This window comes from Cervus canadensis, chromosome 6 (genome assembly GCF_019320065.1).
Source record: "Cervus canadensis isolate Bull #8, Minnesota chromosome 6, ASM1932006v1, whole genome shotgun sequence".
NCBI classification, from domain to species: Eukaryota; Metazoa; Chordata; class Mammalia; order Artiodactyla; family Cervidae; genus Cervus; species Cervus canadensis.
The window spans coordinates 47,926,286-47,946,551 of record NC_057391.1 but is presented as its reverse complement, the minus strand read 5'-3'; the positions used below and the strand labels follow the sequence as shown (position 1 = coordinate 47,946,551).

The 20,266-nt window shown below is 36.0% G+C and overlaps 1 protein-coding gene across 1 annotated transcript in view; it reads right to left on the bottom strand.

The window, feature by feature from the left end:
* Positions 1–3,355: 3,355 nt before the first annotated feature.
* Positions 3,356–20,266, bottom strand: part of ADAM10 (ADAM metallopeptidase domain 10) — a 142,054-nt gene continuing 125,143 nt past the window's right edge. The window contains exons 13-16 of the mRNA XM_043471836.1: positions 19,555–19,663; positions 18,870–19,090; positions 7,498–7,624; positions 3,356–5,608 (exon numbers count right to left, since the gene is read on the bottom strand). Of these exons, the coding sequence (XP_043327771.1) occupies positions 5,514–5,608; positions 7,498–7,624; positions 18,870–19,090; positions 19,555–19,663 (552 nt within the window). The 3' untranslated portion in view covers positions 3,356–5,513. The remainder of the gene's footprint in view (positions 5,609–7,497; positions 7,625–18,869; positions 19,091–19,554; positions 19,664–20,266) is intronic.

Below are 20,266 nucleotides of genomic sequence, written 5' to 3'. Positions count from 1 at the left end.
TGATACCATTTTCACACCTAAAAATAACTGCAAAAATCCTTAAAATCACCAAATATCCAGTTGTTTTCCTATTTTCCCAATGGTCTCCTTTTTCATTATTTCAATCAGGATCCAAATAAGTCCACAAATTGTACTGGCAGATATACTATCTGGCAGGTATAATATCTTAAATCTCTCTTAATCCATCTTTTTCTTTTTTCCTTGCAATTCAGTTGTTGAAGAAACAAGGTCATTTGTCCTGTAGTTTTCCAGTCTGGGTTTTGCTGATTAAATCTTTTCTGGTATCATTTGACATGTTCCTTTGCATGCATGCGTGCTAAGTCCCTTCAGTCATGTCTCTGTGACCCTGTGGACTGCTGCCCGCCAGGCTCCTCTGTCCATGGGATTTTTCAGGCGAGAATGCTGGAGTGGGTTGCCATGCCCTCCTCCAGGGAATCTTCCTAATCCAGGGATCGAACCCGAGTCTCCTGTGTCTCCTGCATTGCAGGTGGATTCTTTACCTGCTAAGCCATGGGTGTCATTTCTAGTAAAGAGGTGGTTAGATCCAGAGGCTTGATCAAGATCAGATCTGACTTTTGGCTGGCCTGCTTCATAAGTGGTATGTGTGTTTCCATTAAGAGGCACAAATTATTTGACCGCACTTTTGTGAGGTTAGTGGTCATTGTCTGGGTCCCTTAATCATTGTGGGATAAAAATGGTGATATTGTATCACTCCTCTTTATTAACTGGAATAGTTAAGTTCCAAAGGTAACTACAGTTTTGTAAACTATCATTATTAATTCATACAGTAAAACAGTTTTGGCCAATGAAAATTTCCTCAAGATGCTTCCTGAATCTTTTCTGATAGACCTCTAGTCTGATAGACCTCCTTACTTTCTGGTATGACAGTGCTTTTTCTCAGCTCTACATACACATTTCTTTCCCTATACCTGGAATTAGCCAGTTATCCAAGGAAGTCAGGTTTCTTTGAAGACAGTGATATTTAGAGACCAAATAAGGGCACTACTTTTGACTTTCATTTGGGTTTTGTCCAAAGCTAACAAAGTCAACTAAGCAGGAGTCCTACTATTGTTTCTAATAAGTCCACATGGCTACATGCATGTGAATGTTTAACCAGAGGGCTCTCAGATTTTAATAAATTATCTATATAATATGCTAATATATGTTAATGGCAGAAGTATAACTTGGTACATATTATCTGGAAGACAGCATCATTACTTTTATCAACCTTTAGAAAGTCTTTAACTCACTTTTAATTCCACTTTTAGGAATTTATTTCATTATTTGGCTTAGAATTTTCCTTAAAGGATTACTTAAAATAATGAACAATCTAAAAACCTCAATGTCCAAACAATAGGCTTTTTAAAATGTACAATACATCCATAGAATGAAATATTTACAGTCATTAAAATTATGTAGATACAATATCAATATATTGTTAAATAAGAAAGCTACATAGAATATCCCAAAATGTTAACAATATAAACTGGGCTATTCTCATGTTTCCAATGCTGGTTTAGGATTTGACTTCCCAGGATCTGCCAAGTCAGACACTACTTCTCCAAATGCTCTCCAGTCTCCAAAACGCTGTTCTTGTTATCTCCAGTATTCCTTATCCTTGTTGGATATGATCTTTTCTTTCCCCAATCACTGTGATTTTAGCAGAAATTTTAGGAAAAAACAGAGGCTGATAAGTATTTTGCTCTACCCTCCATTTTTACCTAGCATTGCGCTGTTTTTCATAAGAGAGATCAAATACTCTGAAAAGCTTATCAATTATAAAACATAAATTTCTACTGAAAATAGTGCATACATGTTTGCATTAACAAACATGTTAACATACACAAATAATACAGTAGTGCAGAATACAAGGGTTCACTTGTATCCTAAAGGTTTGTATACAGACATGAGAGTGGAAAAACTAAACTGGTAATAAACAGAAAAAGATTTGAATGGAAGTTGTTTTTAAATGAGAACATAAAACCAGAAATGCTGAAACTGAAGCTGAGTTCTGTAAGGCAAACTGATTATCCTTTCTGCTACTTAGAAGTCAAAAGTGCTTTTTAGGAAACTACAATTTCTTGCAACTTTAGTGACTTCTCTGAAGAATAACTGTCCCTGGCAGCTGCTTTAAAGCTAAATCCAACTTGCTTTCTAGTTTTGGGAGACCCTGACTCTTTAAATCTGGATAAGGAACATCATTTCCTAAACCCCTGAAGACGGGCTGTCCAGTTTTATAATGGACTTACTACTGTTATACTTTCGATTAGAAATACTTAGGAAATTAAAAGCCTTCCCAAGAACAAGAACCCATAATTGCACAGCTGCCATGGACGCTAATCCCACCTTTGGAGAAATAATAATCCTTAGGTCTTAAAATGTACAGACCACAAGGACAGATATAAGAACTTGAGAGTGGTTTGCTTAGTTTGGAGCAATCTTCAGTTTTCACTAGTCTGTGAATATAACAAAAACAAAGTACCCAAAGCACAAACTGCTGAAGACACCTCAGAAAACAAGACTGATAAGATAAAGCTGCCATTCCCAAAAAGAAGTCCTTCCCCAAACTGTATATTTTCTGACACGATAAAGGGCACTAGTCCAGAAAGTTTAATAATTTATTCTACGGCTGATTTAATCTAAGCAAAATTTAAATATGTAGTTGTAAGTAAAAATAGTAAACTTGCAATCATCTGACTTAATATCAATAGTTTAATAAACATAATATATATTTTGAGGTTTCTGAATTAAAGTAAAAAGTATTGCATGATTTTACTCACTTAACAAATACTACTTATTTAAACTGGCCTCAATATATTAAAAAAATAACTTGGGTTTGGGGTAGATTATTCTGTGCAGGGCACTATATTCTGGGCTTACAATTCTTTCTCTAGGTAAGGCTGAAATGTCAAGTCTTCTTACATGCTATGAATTTGACAAAGCAGGAAAACATGGCTCAAATTTTTAAAATACACTTACCATCAAACTCAACTTTTAAAATAAATGAAGTACTTAGCATTCAAAACTTTGGAAAATGTATGTAAGACCACAGTTTCCAAAATGACTCAGCTCTTCCACTAAGACACGTTTAAGCACTCTGAATACTGAGTAGAAATAATGCAAAGCAGTTGAGATTAGTTAAATGTTTTTCAAATGTTCACTGTGTACAGAAAGAGAGAGATCTAACCACAAAATTTTTACATGAAGTCCTAACTAAGAATAAAGATATCTATACTTGTGTGGGAAGAGGCAATTCCCTTTCTGCTTAACCATCTCTCATTTAGCAAGGAAAGGCTGCCTTGCGGGATGCTTCTTTTGAAAGTTCTCAGAGTTCAAAGAGTATGAAACCTTCAAGTGGATTTCGTCAAGTCTATTTATTAATGCATTTCAAGTTTCAAAAAACCTTACATCTTTGCACAATACTTTATTTTTTGCAATTTTTAGTAAAAATTTCCAAAGTGAACAAAAAGATACTGTATAAAACACAGTGGACATTAAACTGACAGTAGTATTAGATCTCACTTGTCTTGATCCTTTTGTTTTACCACATCTTGATTTGGAGTGGAAAGAGTTCAGTGCACGTATCTCTTTTCAGAAAACATTTAACTTAGACTCAAAATAAAATAGGGCAGTTGTATACCTGCCAAAACCCTACCACAGGATAACATTTCAAGCAAAAAATGTACATGTTCAAAGTCTAGCACACTCAAGAAGTTACTAAGAACTCTGGCGGAGTAAAAGTCACCATTTTAGAAATGCAAACCCACTTCCAACCTTTGCACAGTCCAAAAACAAAGGCATTTAAATGATTTAAAAGCAATTACATACATATCTACCTACTTGTTTGTTTAGAATTATTTATAGTCTATCTGGGGTTTCATGTACAAAATTTGTCTCTAAATCATGTACAAAAAGCTGTATTTTGAAAAAAGTCACCACATACTGTACAAGTTTACAAGAGATCCCATTATTTTCTCTAGCATTTTTGGCCTTGCTGGCTTGCGTCACATTATGAGAATGATTGTGTAAACCTTATACTCTTAAGAAAAAAAGGAAAAAAAAAAAAGCCAAACACAAATCGTTTCAACTTTACCTAAATTTGCCTCCTATGTGAAGCCAGGAAAATCATAGCTGTTTACTTCTAATTTAATGTGATGTAGTTGGAAAACAGAAGCAATAAATATGTCACAAGCTTAAAAGTTTTTTTTGTAATGCCCCCTTCCATTCCTGCATAGCAATAAGCCTGTTAATACATTAAATGCTTTTGACTTCTTTCTTTAAAAAGCCAATTATTTACACTTGTTTAAAAAATAAATTTGGAATGGGACATTGTGCTGTTTCACCTTCATTGCTGATAAAATATCTTAGGGAAAAAAAGTGTCAGAAAGCCTATCTACAATTTTAACTACTAGTTGAGCAAATCACTCCTCTTTAGTGGTTACCAATGATCATGATGATATGCTGAAAACTCTGTTCAAATATCTTGATAAAACAGACACACAGCTTTTCTTTTCCATATCAGACAAAACCCAAAACATAATTAGCATACAAATAAGAGGCTGCAAATAAAAAGAATCATTTCATTGACCTAACTGCTACCAACATGAATAAAAATTTCACCTATCAATTCAAAAATGGAATTGAATTAGAAAGTTTAAAATAAGTAAGCAGAAATCAGACATTTACATAAAGAACTAAGTCTGAAGTAGTAGTATGCTGCATATGTCCAGTTTTCACAACACTTAACTGTGTTCTTCAGTGTCGTCAATCCTGTGCTCTTAGCAGCCGTTTGATAAAACAAAACGAATATCAGAACCAACTCCATCATGAGGAAAAGGTAAACTGATTCTCTTCTCATAATTGCCCATGTAAAGCATGACAGAATCCTGGACCACTGAATACCACCATTCTCTGTTATCCTGAGTATGTCAATTAACAGTAATTTTTCATTAAGAGCGGAAAAAATTTTATAATACAAAGAAACATCCATATTGCAATTTCTGTTTACAATTGCACACAGAAGTACAGTGTACGTAAGAAATAACATGTCTGCATATAACAAGGTATGTACATTGGCAAGTGATGTCTCCAATGTTGAGGTGGTAGAGCCTCCTAGCCTTGATTGGCAGTTGAAAAAAATATATATATTTAAATTTGTGATAAAAGTTTATCGAGAGCCAAGTTTGCCTGCAAGTGAAGAAAATGCAGCAACGAAGAACAGGGAACACGGGGCACATAATAATATTCTAAGACTTTGTGCCATTAGGTTAAAAATATCTGTCTATAAGAAAATGGGGTTCCTTTTTTTTTTTCACATCCCACCCCCAAATTGGAATTTTCAGGCTTTAAAATTTAAGTAATTCCACCTGATCTGAGGACATGATCTCTTGCCATTTTTTTTCTTCTACTGTTATTTGTGAGGGTTTCATTTGGGGATGATGACTTAATAGGTTTCTCTTTGGAGTGAAGTTTTCCCATTGTAGGCACTAGGAAGAACCAAGGCAAAAGCTGAGTTAACGTCTCATGTGTCCCATCTGATAACTCTCCCGGGGCCTCTGACGCTGGGGCTGTTGAATGGGCTGGGGAGGTCTTCTCCTCTTTAAAGTGCCTGTGGGTCACAAACAAAAGCAAAAGAGGTTTATCACGAGCATTTCAATCTTTTAAAGACAAAGTTGCCATTTCAATAAATGGACAGACCAGCTCTGTCCAAAACAAATACAGTATGAGCTGCATACATAATTTTCTATTTTCTGGTAGCCATAATGAAAAAAATAAAAGAGAGACAGGTAAAATAATTTCAGTAATATTTTGATTTCATTAACCCAATATAGCCAAAATATTAAAAATTATTAATAAAATATTTCATCTTAAAAATACTAATTCTTCAGAGTTTGGTAGGCATTTTATATTTACAATACATCTCAACTTAGACGAGCCACATTACAACTGCTAAACAGCTATAACTATCAGATTAGTAAGGATTCTGAGGACAGACTCCACGAGGAAGAAACTGCTGGGTATCTTTGAGCAAATGACTTAACCTCTCTGAAGCTCAGATGACTAGTCTCTAAAACAGAGACAATTAACTAACTCATATAGTCTATTGTGAGGATTATATGATAATTCATGTCATAGTGCTCAACATCTTTTGTGAGGGTTCAATAAACAGCAGTTAAGAGCTGGCATTTTCTTAAAATGAAATTAAGTTAAAGAATTTTCCTTGAATGAGAATAATGTAATCTCATTCAATAAAATGAACTGGTAGTGTAGTTAAAAAGTGTCATGTGGCCCTTGGAAATCCCTAAGAAACTAACAAAAGTTCCTGACTGCTAAAGCAGTAATTTTGAAAAGCAATGACATCGAAAGCAAATTTCCTCTGCTTACCTCCAAGATATTATCCCAGCATGACTACTGAAAGTTTCTTACCTTAAGACAGGGAAATACAGGCGAACAACTGAGGGAAAATTATAAGAAAGCCCTAGTTTTAAACAACTTTATGTAGGGCAGTGGATTTGGCCTGAGGCAAGAGGCTTCAAGAGGTGAAGTTGAGTGGGAGGCAGGAGAGGGAACCCTGGGATGGTGCCCGCCCTTGAACACACAAGAACAGAGTCCAAGGGTCCTGAAGAAAAGGGTGGAAGGGACACCCAGCCTGGTGAGAAGGAGGGAGAAACAGGCGGGGCCTAAATAATCTGGTAAGTGGATTTCTTACCCTTCTCCAAATCCATGAAATGAAATGAAAAGTCACTCAGTCATGTTCAACTCTTTGCGACCACATGGACTATAGAGTCCATGGAATTCTCCAGGCCAGAATACTGGCGTGGGTAGCCTTTCCCTTCTCCAGGGTCTCTCATCTAAAGATCTTTCCCATCTCTCATCTCCCCCCAGCCCTGGCTTCCTGAGAGGTAAAGGTGGAGATAAAACCTTAGGAGTTGTTTTCAGAGATGGAGAATAACTACAGTTGTTTGGTAACTGAAGCTTCTACCCTAAGACTCTCCCACAGACTGGAATCTGTATGCCCCCACAAGAGAAATCTGTATTTTTCCCTAGGGAAAATAAGTTTATGTGCCAGAATATATTTCAGGAGCATGAATACAAAACCCATAACTGAAGCATAGCTGTTGGAAAGACCAATCGTTTAAAAGTGGCAAAAACCACTACAATATTGTAAAGTAATTAGCCTCCAACTAATAAAAGTAAATGGAAAAAAAAAAAGAAAAAAAATAAGTGGTCTATCATAATAAAACCAAAAAGAGAAGATTTTACTATTTTTTTTTTTTTAAAGAATATATTAGCATTAAATCAGCAGCCATAAGCTAGACTGGGTTGATTGGAAAAAAAAAAAAACACACTTAAAAATCAACTAAATAATCCATCTAGTAATCCCATTCTCAAGGAGAAAGTACTATAAATCAACTACTAAAGACTCCTTTATAATTCAGTTCTACTTGCGAATGGTTCTGAGTAATAAAAATATATACCTTGCTCAAATTGTCTTACCTGGAAGAGGTTTAGGAGGAGGCAACTTTGGATTACTACTTGGAGTGTGTACACTGCATATCTTAATAAAACCAGCCATTAACATGATCAGGGCAATTCCCATAAGTAATACTGCCCACCAATAAGCCTAGAAATAAAAAGATTTTTCCAATGAAAAAACTATAAAATATTTTAGAATATTCTGTACTATATAAAATATATAATAGGATACATTACATTTGAATTTTTAAACAACATTTGCTCACTGGGTGTTGATAGCTATCACATAAAAGCACATATATATTAATTTCTTTAAATATAAAAAAGTACAAAGGAGGAAAGAAAAATCACCCATAATTTCACTTCCTAGAGGAAACTACTCAATCTTATTTTCATTTCAGTTTCTTTTTCTGTATAACTATGCTTGTTATACACACAGAAAACCCATGTGCAAAACTGGGCTCATCCCACACATGGTTTATATTGTATTTTCCCATGTTACTAAATATTTTCTGATTTAAACATTTCCTTCCTTTTGCCTGTTACTCTTATAGACTTTGCTTTTTATACTCTCCAGTGACTTAGAAGATATATAGCTTGCTTTAAAGTCTGCTAGATTTTTAAAATATTCTTTAACCTATCAATTTTTCTAATCATCAAAGCTAAGACTGAAATTCTATCTTTTCTGAGGCCCCTCTTTCCTGTTTCTCTATTTCCTTAGGAACTCTAGTCTTAGGCTACCATTATTAAATTATTTTTATACAATCTATCTTAGTTTTCATTATATATATATATCTATTACATATATATTCATTTATTTAAAGGTTAACTGCCTTCTTTAACATGAAAAGTGGAAGGATACACACATGCTAGAAGCAGGCAAAGTTTACCTTTGAGAAGGTACTAAAGTTTCACTTCCAACTTAAATCATATTAGATCAATTAGCCAAACAAAAAACTTCAAAAATTACTGGCATATTTATAGAAAAATTATGCTGCCATTCTTAATAAATCCTAAATCTATTTTGCAATTCAAAATATTCAAATTTTGTCTTAAGATAGCATATAATAAACACCATACAAAATATTAACAATTAGAAAACTATGAACCTTATTAAAATGTATACATAGTTACTGCTAATTTTGCCAATAAAACTCACATTTAAGAAGAGTTACTATGATCCAGGGCCTTACAACAAACAGGCTACTACTTCGAGACTTTCTTTATCCAGTAGTGACAATACAATTAAAGAAATAAAAGCTAAAACAAAAATGAATGTTGTGGTCAAACACCCCAAGCCACCCACTTTCCCCATGTGTGTAAAGCCATGTGTATAAATTTATACATACATATAAATTTGTTTAATTTTGAAAGAACCCCAAACTTACAGAAAAGTTCCAAGTACAATACAAAGAAGCTTTTAAAATCTAGAACCATCTAAGAGTAAGCTGTTTCCATGATGTCCTATTACACTTGAACAATTCGACATGTAGTTCCTACAATCTATGGGTATTTTCCCTAGATGATCACAATATAATCATCAAAATCAGGAAACTGGTATTGTCACATTAGTACCGCTAAATCCTGGGACCGGCTCAGTCACGTTTCGCCATCTGTCCCAATACCACCCAACTCAGACCACGCTGCCTCAGCGGGTGCGTTTCTTTAGTCTCCTGCAGTCTGGAAATAATCCACAGTCTTTGCAGCTTATATAACTTGGACACTTTTGAAGATTACAGGTCAGTTATTTTGCATTGGAATGCTCCTCAATTTGGGTTTCTCAGATGTTTCTCCATTATTAGATTCAGGTCACACATCTTTAGTTAGAGTATCTCAAAAATGATGATTTATTCTCATTGCATCTGATCATGTGACACACGACTTTGACCTCATTACTGAAGAGGGTTTACCTGACCACTTCATCAAGGTATAAACTGCCAACCTTGACCAAAAAGATACTCTTCTCTTTTGAAGTCAATGAGTATTTTGTACAGACATAATTTAGAACTAAGTAAATATTCTATTCCTTATAAAGCTTACAATTTATTCATTTGTTCATTTGTTTATTCCCTCTCGGTTTCCTATTTTCCTGAATGGTTATAATCCATTACTATCATCATTGTATCTTTTGGATCTGTCCTCACCATTCTCTGAGTACTGAAGCTGGCATGAGGAGTTCCAGATCCATCTTATTCTTTCCCTGCCCCAGCCCTGGAATCAGCCATTTCTCCAAGGAGCCCAAGTTTCTCTTAGAACTGCCCTTCCTAAGCAGACAATTTCCTCTCAATACTTATACTCCCCTGTGTCCCCTGTGGACAGTCACCCCTCCACAGGGCACACAGGGCACCCTGCCTTGTGCCAGGACAGCTCCCCTCACCAGGCAGGGATGCCTCGCCTGCTTGGCGTCACCTAATTGCCTTTAGGGATGAAGTGTTCAAGAAAGGAGACAGTAAGGGGTGATGTGATTCAGCCTTGCTGCTGAAAGAGTTGATCTTTCAAGAGATGCTACAAATCTGAATTTTTATATGAAATCTGTTTTTAAATGCTGACAACTCATTCAAAATTTCTAAAAACAACAGGTAGACCATACAAGACACATGTGCTGGGTCGAATGTGGCTTGGAAACCAGAGTTTACAATCTACTTTTCAGAAGCTATTTCTTATATCCTCCTGAGAGTGCCAGATAGTTTCCTAAATTTTTCTTTTGTTTTCTATAGATAATAATTTTCAGAGGACTGCTCCTCCCTGTGAGTCTTTAGGATAATATACTCTTTCCGTTGTTAAATAAATCTCCCATTGGATCCAGTTGTTCTTGCTGTTTTATTCATCCTCAAATAACGGACCTGCCACTTATCAAAAGACAGGGTTTAAGTCCTGTTGTTAGTCTTTCAACTCAAGTGCAGGCTCATTCCTCTTTTCATTTCTGCCTACCGTCACATACACATAGCTTTTGTCCTATTTCAAGCATCCAGAAGCTTTTGAAATATGGCATTTAAAGCAGTAAGACATTCTTCGACCTTTCCTGTCTGCAACTCTGACACTCTGACCAAGTAGAAAACATTAGGAACCAAAATCACCAGCTTGTACTGCTATAAGCACTGTTCCTGCACTATCACAGAGATCTGCAACCTTGGCTACACATTAGAATTACCTGGAAAGCTTTTAAAACTCAGTTACCCGGGCCCACTCCAGTACTCTTGCCTGGAGAATCCCATGAACAGAGGAGCCTGGTAGGCTCCAGTCCACGGGGTCGCAAAGAGTCGGACACGACTGAGCGACTTCACTTTACCCGGACTAAATCCCAGGTTCCGACAGGGTGGGGGTAGATCCTGACATCAGCAATTTTGTTAAAGCTGCCCACATGATTCCATTATGTAGCCAAGACTGAGAACTACCTGTCTCTACCAACAAGGGTCAGCAAACTTTTTCTATAAAAGGCCAAACAATAAATATTTAGGCTTTGCGGGCCATATGATTCAGTCAAACTATTCATATCTGCCACTGTAGTACAAAATCAATCATACAAAAGAAACAAACAGGTGAGTGTGGTTGTGTTCCAGGAAAACATTATTTACAATTCAATGTGCTGGTGTAGGGCCCAGGCAACTGCATTTTAAACGAACATGCCTGTGACCAGCATGCAGATGAGTGCTTCTTAGTGTAGACATGCTGGCACTGTGGGAAGGACCATTTTGAGCAATGCAGGGAGTCTAGCATACATGGCTCTCATCCATCAAATGCCATCAGAGTCCCTCAGCTGCTCTGACAACTACTGTGTATTTCCAAATATCCTCTGGAAAGGCAGTATCACTTCTAAATGTGATCCAGTCCAAAGCACAAAGAGGCAAGGATCTTCCTACTACTTTCAGGCTGGTGATCTAGGTCTGTTTCAGGAGACACACTTCCATTCTTAGTATTCATTATATTCTCTAACACATTTCCTTCCTTCCAGTCTTCACTGCTGAAAACCATTCCACATGGCCATCAGTGTTACAGTTACTTAAAACATGGAATTACATCACTCCTCTATGTAAAACTTTTCTTCAAAAGCTTCCCACCAAAGATCTCCAAGATAAATAAGTGGGAAACAGAAAAAAACAAAACCTGTGCATGCAATGAACTGCAGCCCAATATACATATAATTCTGCTTGTTTTTTAAAACTGTATTTTCTTGTAAAAATACAGCTTCTGAAAAATATATAAGAAACTCATCTTGAGAAAACCGGGCACAAGAGTAAAAAGAAGGCTTACTTTTCAATGTATTACTCTATCAATTTAAAAAAAAGGATAATCACACTTTTCAAAAGGAAAAAAGTGCAAAAATATTATTTAAATTAGTTCATACTCTGGTTACTATTTCAGGTGCTCCCTCTTCTAAAACATCTACCTGTCCCTCTACTTCTACTAGCCCTTAAGAACTTAGCTTTGGCATCACCTCCATAAAGAAGCCTTCCCCAAATAGGTTCTCTTATTTCCTGTGAAAATGATGCACAACTGAAAATGTGTTTCTGTGTGCTTACCTTCTCTATCCCAAACTGGACTGAGAGCTTTTTGAATTTATATTCTATAAACTCAGCAGCTACTCTGCCAAAAAGTATCCACTGGACTAGTTATTAACACGTGAATCATTACTCCAAATACTGACTTTTCGGAACACTTCTACCAGCTCATTTATTGTATCTAGATTTTCCACACATACAAATAATGTAAAAGGCTCTTACAATGCAGAACATAAAAAATTATGGTTCAATACCTCTTCTGATACCAGTTTTTCAGTACCTACACAGTCTTACATAGAAATGCAAGTGGTATGGCAATAAGAAAAGCAGACTAGAAAGAGGAAACTTGAATTTAATACTGGTTATAACTTTGCAGGAAAAAAGGTCAAAAAGACGAAGTCCCAGCTGAGATTAAAGACATTTGCGAAAATATGGCACTTAGGTCTCTGAGTATTTGAGGTCCCTTCTAGCATTGTTCCTGGTCTGCCTCTAAAATCTTCCAGGTAACTACATAATTCAAAAGCTCAAAGCTTGAGATGTTTTCATGACAATAATAGTAGCTTTTCAGAAACTGAATACCACAATGGACAGAAGATAGCAAGAAAAAAACCAAAGCAATAGTGCATTTGAGAGTGTTAATAAATATAGCCACCTCGGGTAGAGGAAATTTTTTAAATGCTTCCTTTAAAACAGAATTATCAGAAAGCAGTAAATGTTAAATTACATGTTTTCTATTTTATAGGTACTATAAAATCTGGGAAAAGAATACAAACCAGGCTAATAAACGCAAAATATGTGTTTCATCTCAAAAAAGGGATCACGATTTGTCCACTTGTTAGGAGTTTAAAATAAAAGAGAACTGTCATTCATTCAATAAGCATTTAAGGAGTGTAAATTATGAGCCAGGCTCTTGTCTTTCATAGATACAAGGGTGTTAAGTAAAACTTAAAGAGACAAAGAAAAGACATCCAAAAGTTTAAAAAAAAAAAAAGTTGAGACGCTAACAAAGTACTAAATCAAGTCTGAGAAAATAATCCTACAAAAGAAATAGACAGATGATGTTCAATACATCCACTTATATGGCCAAAAGAAAACAAAGTAGAAAAAATGGAGTCAAAATGACAAAATAAAAGGTCAAAATCTACCAGTCTAATTTATTATATTCTAATTGGGATAATTTTTTATTTAATAATCTAAATAAAAAGGACCTCTAGGATAATAAAAAAAAAAAAAAAAACAGGCTTCATCCAAAAAACTGTGAGGGGGAAGGAGCAAGACAAGCAATTAAATTAAGTATCTTCAGACATAAGATAATCTGAACTGATTTTTAAGATCTCCAGAAAAAGTCAACCACAGAATCCTCTCAGTGAATTTCCAGTGTTAACAATGCTCACTCATAGCAAACTCACTCGACTTCCTGTGGGTCACAAGACCATGTGGGGCCCACAGTTCCTTGTTATGATACTGATTATGCCATCCTGCAGGGGCAGAAAGCTTCCCTTCTATCCTTCAGAAGATGCCATTGTCCAGACTCTGACTAAATGTTCTTTTTTCCTTCAACACCCCATGCACCACGCCTTACACCGATCTGCCAAGCGGAAGGCAACTGGCTATTATCTTCCTCATACTTTAAACTTGGCCTCGGCAAGGAGTTAAAATACCACTGAGTGAAAACCCCAAAATATTATAACTTAAAATTACAATAATATGTACAATTTTTCTACTCCATATAAATCATGACATTCATTCATCTAGCAAATGCATACTGACTCCTTATCATATGCTAAATATTAAATAAGCCCTGTGACAACAATGCATCTTCGTTGTTAAGGTTTCAATACAGATGTCCATGAGGCCTATTCTATCAGGCAATGAAGGACACTAAAAGTCCACAACCACTTTCCACTTTCAACAGAGCAGGATGACAAAGTAGACAATTTCTGTTACAAGTCTCTTTAAAAGGAGTCATTATATTGCAGAGACTGTAAAAATGGTTCCCAAACTTTAGTGTGCATCATCACCTACTGACTCAGTGGGTCTAAGTGGGACCTGATCATATTTGCATTTTTATCCGGTTCCCAGGTGATGCTGATGCTGCTGGTCAGGGGACTACACTTTGACATCCATTAGCCTAGATTAGGCTTAGCAAACATTTCCTATCAAAGACCAGTCAAATATTTTAGGCTTTGTGAGGCCATGCAGTCTCTTGCCATAAGCAATATGTAACTGAATCAGTGTGGCCATGTTCTGATAAATCATTACTTATGGACACTGAAATATGAATTTCATGTAACTTTCAAAAGAATATTATTCTCATTTTTTCAACTACTTAAAAATGTGATCTCTCCATTTTCATTTCTAATTTTGTTGATTTGGTTCTTCTCCCTTTGTTTCTTAATGAGTCTTGCTAACGGTTTGTCAGTTTTGTTTATCTTTTCAAAAAACCAGCTTTTAGCTTTGTTGATTTTTGCTATGGTCTCTTTTTTTTCTTTTGCATTTATTTCTGCCCTAATTTTTAAGATTTCTTTCCTTCTACTAACCCTGGGGTTCTTTATTTCTTCCTTCTCTTGTTGCTTTAGGTATAGAGCTAGGTTATTTATTTGACTTTTTTCTTGTTTCTAGACAGGTAAGCCTGTAATGCCAAGAACCTTCCCCTCAGCACTGCTTTTACAGTGTCCCATAGGTTTTGGGTTGTTGTGTTTTCATTTTCATTCGTTTCTATGCATATTTTGATTTCTTTTTTGATTTCTTCTATGATTTGTTGGTTATTCAGAAGCGTGTTATTTAGCCTCCATATGTTTGAATTTTTAATAATTTTTTTCCTGCAACTGAGATCTAGTCTTACTGCACTGTGGTCAGAAAAGATGACTGGAATGATTTCAATTTTTTTTAATTTACCAAGGCTAGATGTATGGCCCAGGATGTGATCTGTTCTGGAGAAGGTTCCGTGTGCACTTGAGAAAAAGGTGAGATAGATTGTTTTGGGGTGAAATGTTCTATAGATATCAATTAGGTCTAGCTGGTCCATTGTGTCATTTAAAGTTTGTGTTTCCTTGTTAATTTTCTGTTTAATTGATCTATCCATAGGTATGAGTGGGGTATTAAAGTCTCCCACTATTATTGTGTTATTGTTAATTTCCCCTTTCATTCTCGTTAGCATTTGCCTTACATATTGCAGTGCTCCTATGTTGGGTGCATATATATTTATAACTGTTATATCTTCTTCTTGGATTGATCCTTTGATCATTATGTAGTGTCCTTCTTTGTCTCTTTTCACAGCCTTTATTTTAAAGTCTATTTTATCTGCCATATGACCCAGCAATCCCACTGCTGGGCATATACACCGAGGAAACCAGATCTGAAAGAGACACGTGCACCCCAGTGTTCATCACAGCACTGTTTATAATAGCCAGGACATGGAAGCAACCTAGATGTCCATCAGCAGACGAATGGATAAGGAAGCTGTGGTACATATATACTATGGAATATTACTCAGCCATTAAAAAGAATTCATTTGAATCAGTTCTAATGAGATGGATGAAACTGGAGCCCATTATACAGAGTGAAGTAAGCCAGGAAGATAAAGACCAATACAGTATACTAACACATATATATGGAATTTAGAAAGATGGTAATGATAACCCTATATGCAAAACAGAAAAAGAGACACAGATGTACAGAACAGACTTTTAGACTCTGTGGGAGAAGGCGAGGGTGGGATGTTCAGAGAGAATAGCATTGAAACAAGTATACTATCAAGGGTGAAACAGATCACCAGCCCAGGTTGGATGCATGAGACAAGTGCTCAGGGCTGGTACCCTGGGAAGACCCAGAGGGATAGAATGGAGAGGGAGGCGGGAGGGGGGATGGGGATGGGGAACACATGTAAATCCATGGCTGATTCACGTCAATGTATGGCAAAAATCACTACAATATTGTAAAGTAATTAGCCTCCAACTAATAAAAATAAATGGAAAAAAAAATGCAATACACTTAAAGGAAAATCCTGACTGGGGAGGGGGAAGATTAAAAAAAAAATGTGAAACCATTCTTACCTTGTGAGCCATATAAAAATAGGCAGTGGGCTGAATTTGGCTCAAGAGTCATAGTTTGCCAACCCCTGCTCTACATGAATGACTGGTTCTCAATTTCAGCTACTCATCAAAATTGAGTGTTGGGAGCTTTGAAATGACCCAAACACTTAGGCTCTATTCCAAGAGATTCTGATTTAACTGGTCTACGTCGTTAGATGATTCTCATGTACAACATGAATAAAAGTCAGGTAAGTGTGGAAAACGAAGTTAAAAAGATTTCTTATTGCAGGATGTCTCACAATATTATCACAAATCTCCAAGATGGGAACCATAATATGCAATATTTTCTAGATTCATTTGACAACCAAACGCATAATGTTCTGTGAAGCACATGGAAACACTGCTCTAAATCTTTCATAAAGAATACTATGTACTTAATACTTAGGTTCATAAAATTACAGAAAAATAGGAAATTAATTCAAAAATGAGAAACACATTTGGTGTTTGTCAAAAATAATAATGAAAAGATAAACTTCTGATAAATCTGAAGAAATTAAAAAGAAAAAAGCCACCAACAGACAATTATCTTAAAGTGTAGGGGAAACACACTAATAAACCTAAAAAAAATCAAGGTCAAAGATGGTTTTCTATGTCAGATATAACACAAAAGGTGCAGAAAACGTGAATTATGGAAGAAAACAAAAAAGAATTACCAATGCACCTATTTAAAGAAAAAGTGACAGTGATACAGGGTCTAAACAGATTTCCTAGTGAATTCTCTCCAACTTTTCAAGAACTAGGTAACTCTCTGATAAATCCAAAGGATGTTTATCATTATCTCCTGGCCAGACACACAGTAGGCACTCAACCTATTTTATTCAAACGTTACTGTCAAGGACAACTTTTCCCCAGAAAAGAAAAAGTCTTTATAACATCATTTCTTTGGTGCCAGTAGCAGGCAGTAACTCATACCCTGAACTATTAAACTGTTAAGGTTATTCCCACTCTACCTTCAAGAGGGAAAATGCTGGCCGCAGGATACCATGGAAAGGAGACAAAAAAGCCACCAGGTATCAGTGGAAAGGAAAGTCAGTGAAACTAACTCATCATTCCTTTCATTGCCTCTTACACCAGAGCAAACTAACAACCTACATTACTAACTGGACGGAGAGTTTCCTTACACATGATGAAAGACCAAAACACAGCTACTAATATAACAAAACAAACTATGCCAGGCAACTGAACTCTGCAAAGAGCACAAATATGACAAATTACTCATAAGGAAGTGGCTGCTGTTTACCTTACTGTTTGACCTGATTAATGCCTACAAATGCAGCAACAGCCTAATAGTACTCAGGTATTATGGACTATGCTCTTCAAAAGGGTGGCATGTGGATATCAACATTGCTATTCTATACTTACTTAAATTTGCATAAACCTAGAAGTGCCTGATTAATCAGTTCACAGCATAAGAAAAGATTTCACATTGCTAAAATCCATTGCAAGAAGCATTTCACAAAATCCTCAAAACTAAAATATGAAAAAAAGGTCTTAAGAACACTTTAACTAAAAAGATCATTTCTAGTAAACATTTTAAAATAGGAATAAATGAGTTTTGGAAATTCTAAGAGTCAAAATTAGATACAATGGAGAAAAATGAAAAAAAAATTTTTTTAGGTGATATGATTTACTATCTAGAAAACCTAAAACATGCCTGAGTTTATGGCACAACATAAACTCAGCAGAATATAACCCTGAGATTCCAATTATCAGATTTTTTTTTTTCTTTGAACATACTGTTTCCCATTGTAGACAAGTATACCAGATCTCAACTTTTTCTTATTAGAGATAATCAGAAAAAAAAGAAAATAGGAACAGGATTTGATTTGAAAACAGGGAAATAAGTAAGGGGGCCAAGAAATGTAAGTTACTTGAAATCACAGAATCGTCAAATGTGAGAAGGATGACCTGACTCCCTATGTAATTCCAAGCCTATACTCGGTTCGCTTTAGCAGAGCCAGAAGGCATCTTTAGTTTAACAGATACTTTCTGAATACACATTATACACCCAACACAGGGGTACAAAAATGAGTCACATACAATGTTTTCATTAATAAATCTGCAAAAGGCTCTGTATCTGATCTTGCCCTGTTCAACATTTCCTATTATGGACAAGATGAAGACCCAGAATTACATTGAAACATCAGAAAAAATCTTCAGAAAATTTTTCATCTCTCCTGTTCAGCAAAGCAGAACCCAGAGCTGGCTATCTGTCATACTGAGACATGGGAGAAGTATAAAAAGCAAGCAGGGCTTTCCAAAATCAACTTGAAGAAATTCTAAGACCATACTCTAATCATACGGACCAAAGGAGGAGGCAACGCGTCCAAGACATGAACCAGGGAGGAGAGTAAAACAGAGTGACTCCCACCACCTACCAACCAAATCTATGCATGATATACATGTGAAGTGTGTATCTGATGGCTTTAGCAGATAAAGCTCAGGGCTATTTGAACTTTAAAACCCATTCTTCAGATAAAGTACAGTTGACCCTTGAAGGAGACAGGTTAATCACAGTTGGCCCACCACATCCACAGTTCCTTTATACCATGGTTCCTCCGTATCTGTAGATTTAACCAGCCTCAGACTGTGTACTAGTACAGTATTCACTACTGAAAAACAGCCACTTGTCTGTGGACCCATGCAGTTCAAACCCACGTTGTTCAAGGGTCAACTATAATTCCACAGCACACACAGAAAAGAAGTGATTTTCTCATAACATTGGTGACCTCTAACCAAGTAAAATTATGATCAAATCATTTTAAGATAAGGTTTCTTTAGAAATAAAAACTATACTTACCACAATCCATTCAGCTATGTTTTCATAGAGCTCTGGACTGAAAATTGCTTTTTTAAGCCTCGCTAGAGGACCATCAGCATCTACTAATCTGCACCTCATGAAAACATCACAGTAGCCTCTAAAATCATTGCATGGGGATCCAGGTTGCAGGGTGATAGTTCGACCAAGGAAATACTTGTTCCACTGCACAGACCCCGTACTGGCACAAGTTGATGGCTCCACTGTAAAAGAAGGGCCAAATACAAGCTGAAGATCTCTACTGGGTTAGCTGGGAGAAAGGGAGGAAAGGAAGAAACTGCCTAAAATCATCACTGTGACATGCTACACAGGCTTTCATTAGTTAGACTGGATAACACCTTTACTAATTCACCTTAAATATCACAACATAAACAACCAGCAACTCTTTTGACTTAGTGTCTACAATGGCTTAAAATCCTTCTAACAGTGTATATATTAATTATTGCAAAAACACTGGCAGGTTTCGTCTAGTTCATCATGTTAAAAACACTGTAGGGACCACAAAACTGGAAACACAATGCTATGCTACATTTAAATATTTCTCAAGAGAATCAGTTAAGCTGGAAATTATCTGTCCCAACTGTATACCAAAGTTTAACACTTAACATTTAGGAGAAAATAAGGTTTCTCAAACAGATTTTATACTCGTGTATTTTCAAAGCCTTACTCTTCTTCATACAGCAGACGTGGCATAATTCCTTATCATCTTTGCCATCAGAACTGGCACAGGTACACTCCTCCAAGCCATGTTTCTCACAGATAGAACCTGCACATTGCTGAAAGAAAAATAAAAGACCAATTATTTAATCCCTATACAGTCAAACCTCTTGTTCCCAGTAACAGACAGACGCCTCCAATGCTAAAATAACTCAGTAAAAATACAAGAGGTGGTGGGAACATAGATTAGAATCAGAAATAGACCATATAAACACATCTTAAAAAGAGCACGTGCAAATAAGATAGTAAATCTTAAAAAAATGGTAACAAAAATCTAGACAAAACAGAAACAGGGGCGATTAGATGAACACCAACTTTATGTTGGTTATTATGGCTCCTTTATAAGAAGAGAAAAATGAAAAGCTCCTTGTGTAGAGGAAAGTGATTGTTTAGCCAAGAAAGCTTTAAAGGCTTCAAAGGCAGAGGAAATAATCAAGAGTCCTTTTATTTAGGGTACTAAAATATTAATTTATAAAACTTAAAAGCAGTACAAAGTTACATGCCTAGTTACATAACTATTTTTCTCTAGAGTATCAAACACACGCAGTAGAAAGATGAAAGACAAGTCAATAACAAGTCGAATGCCACCAGGCACTTATGCCACACAATGCAGTCACAGCTTTGTGAGGAAATAGATACGGATGCTGAAACTGGGACTGAGA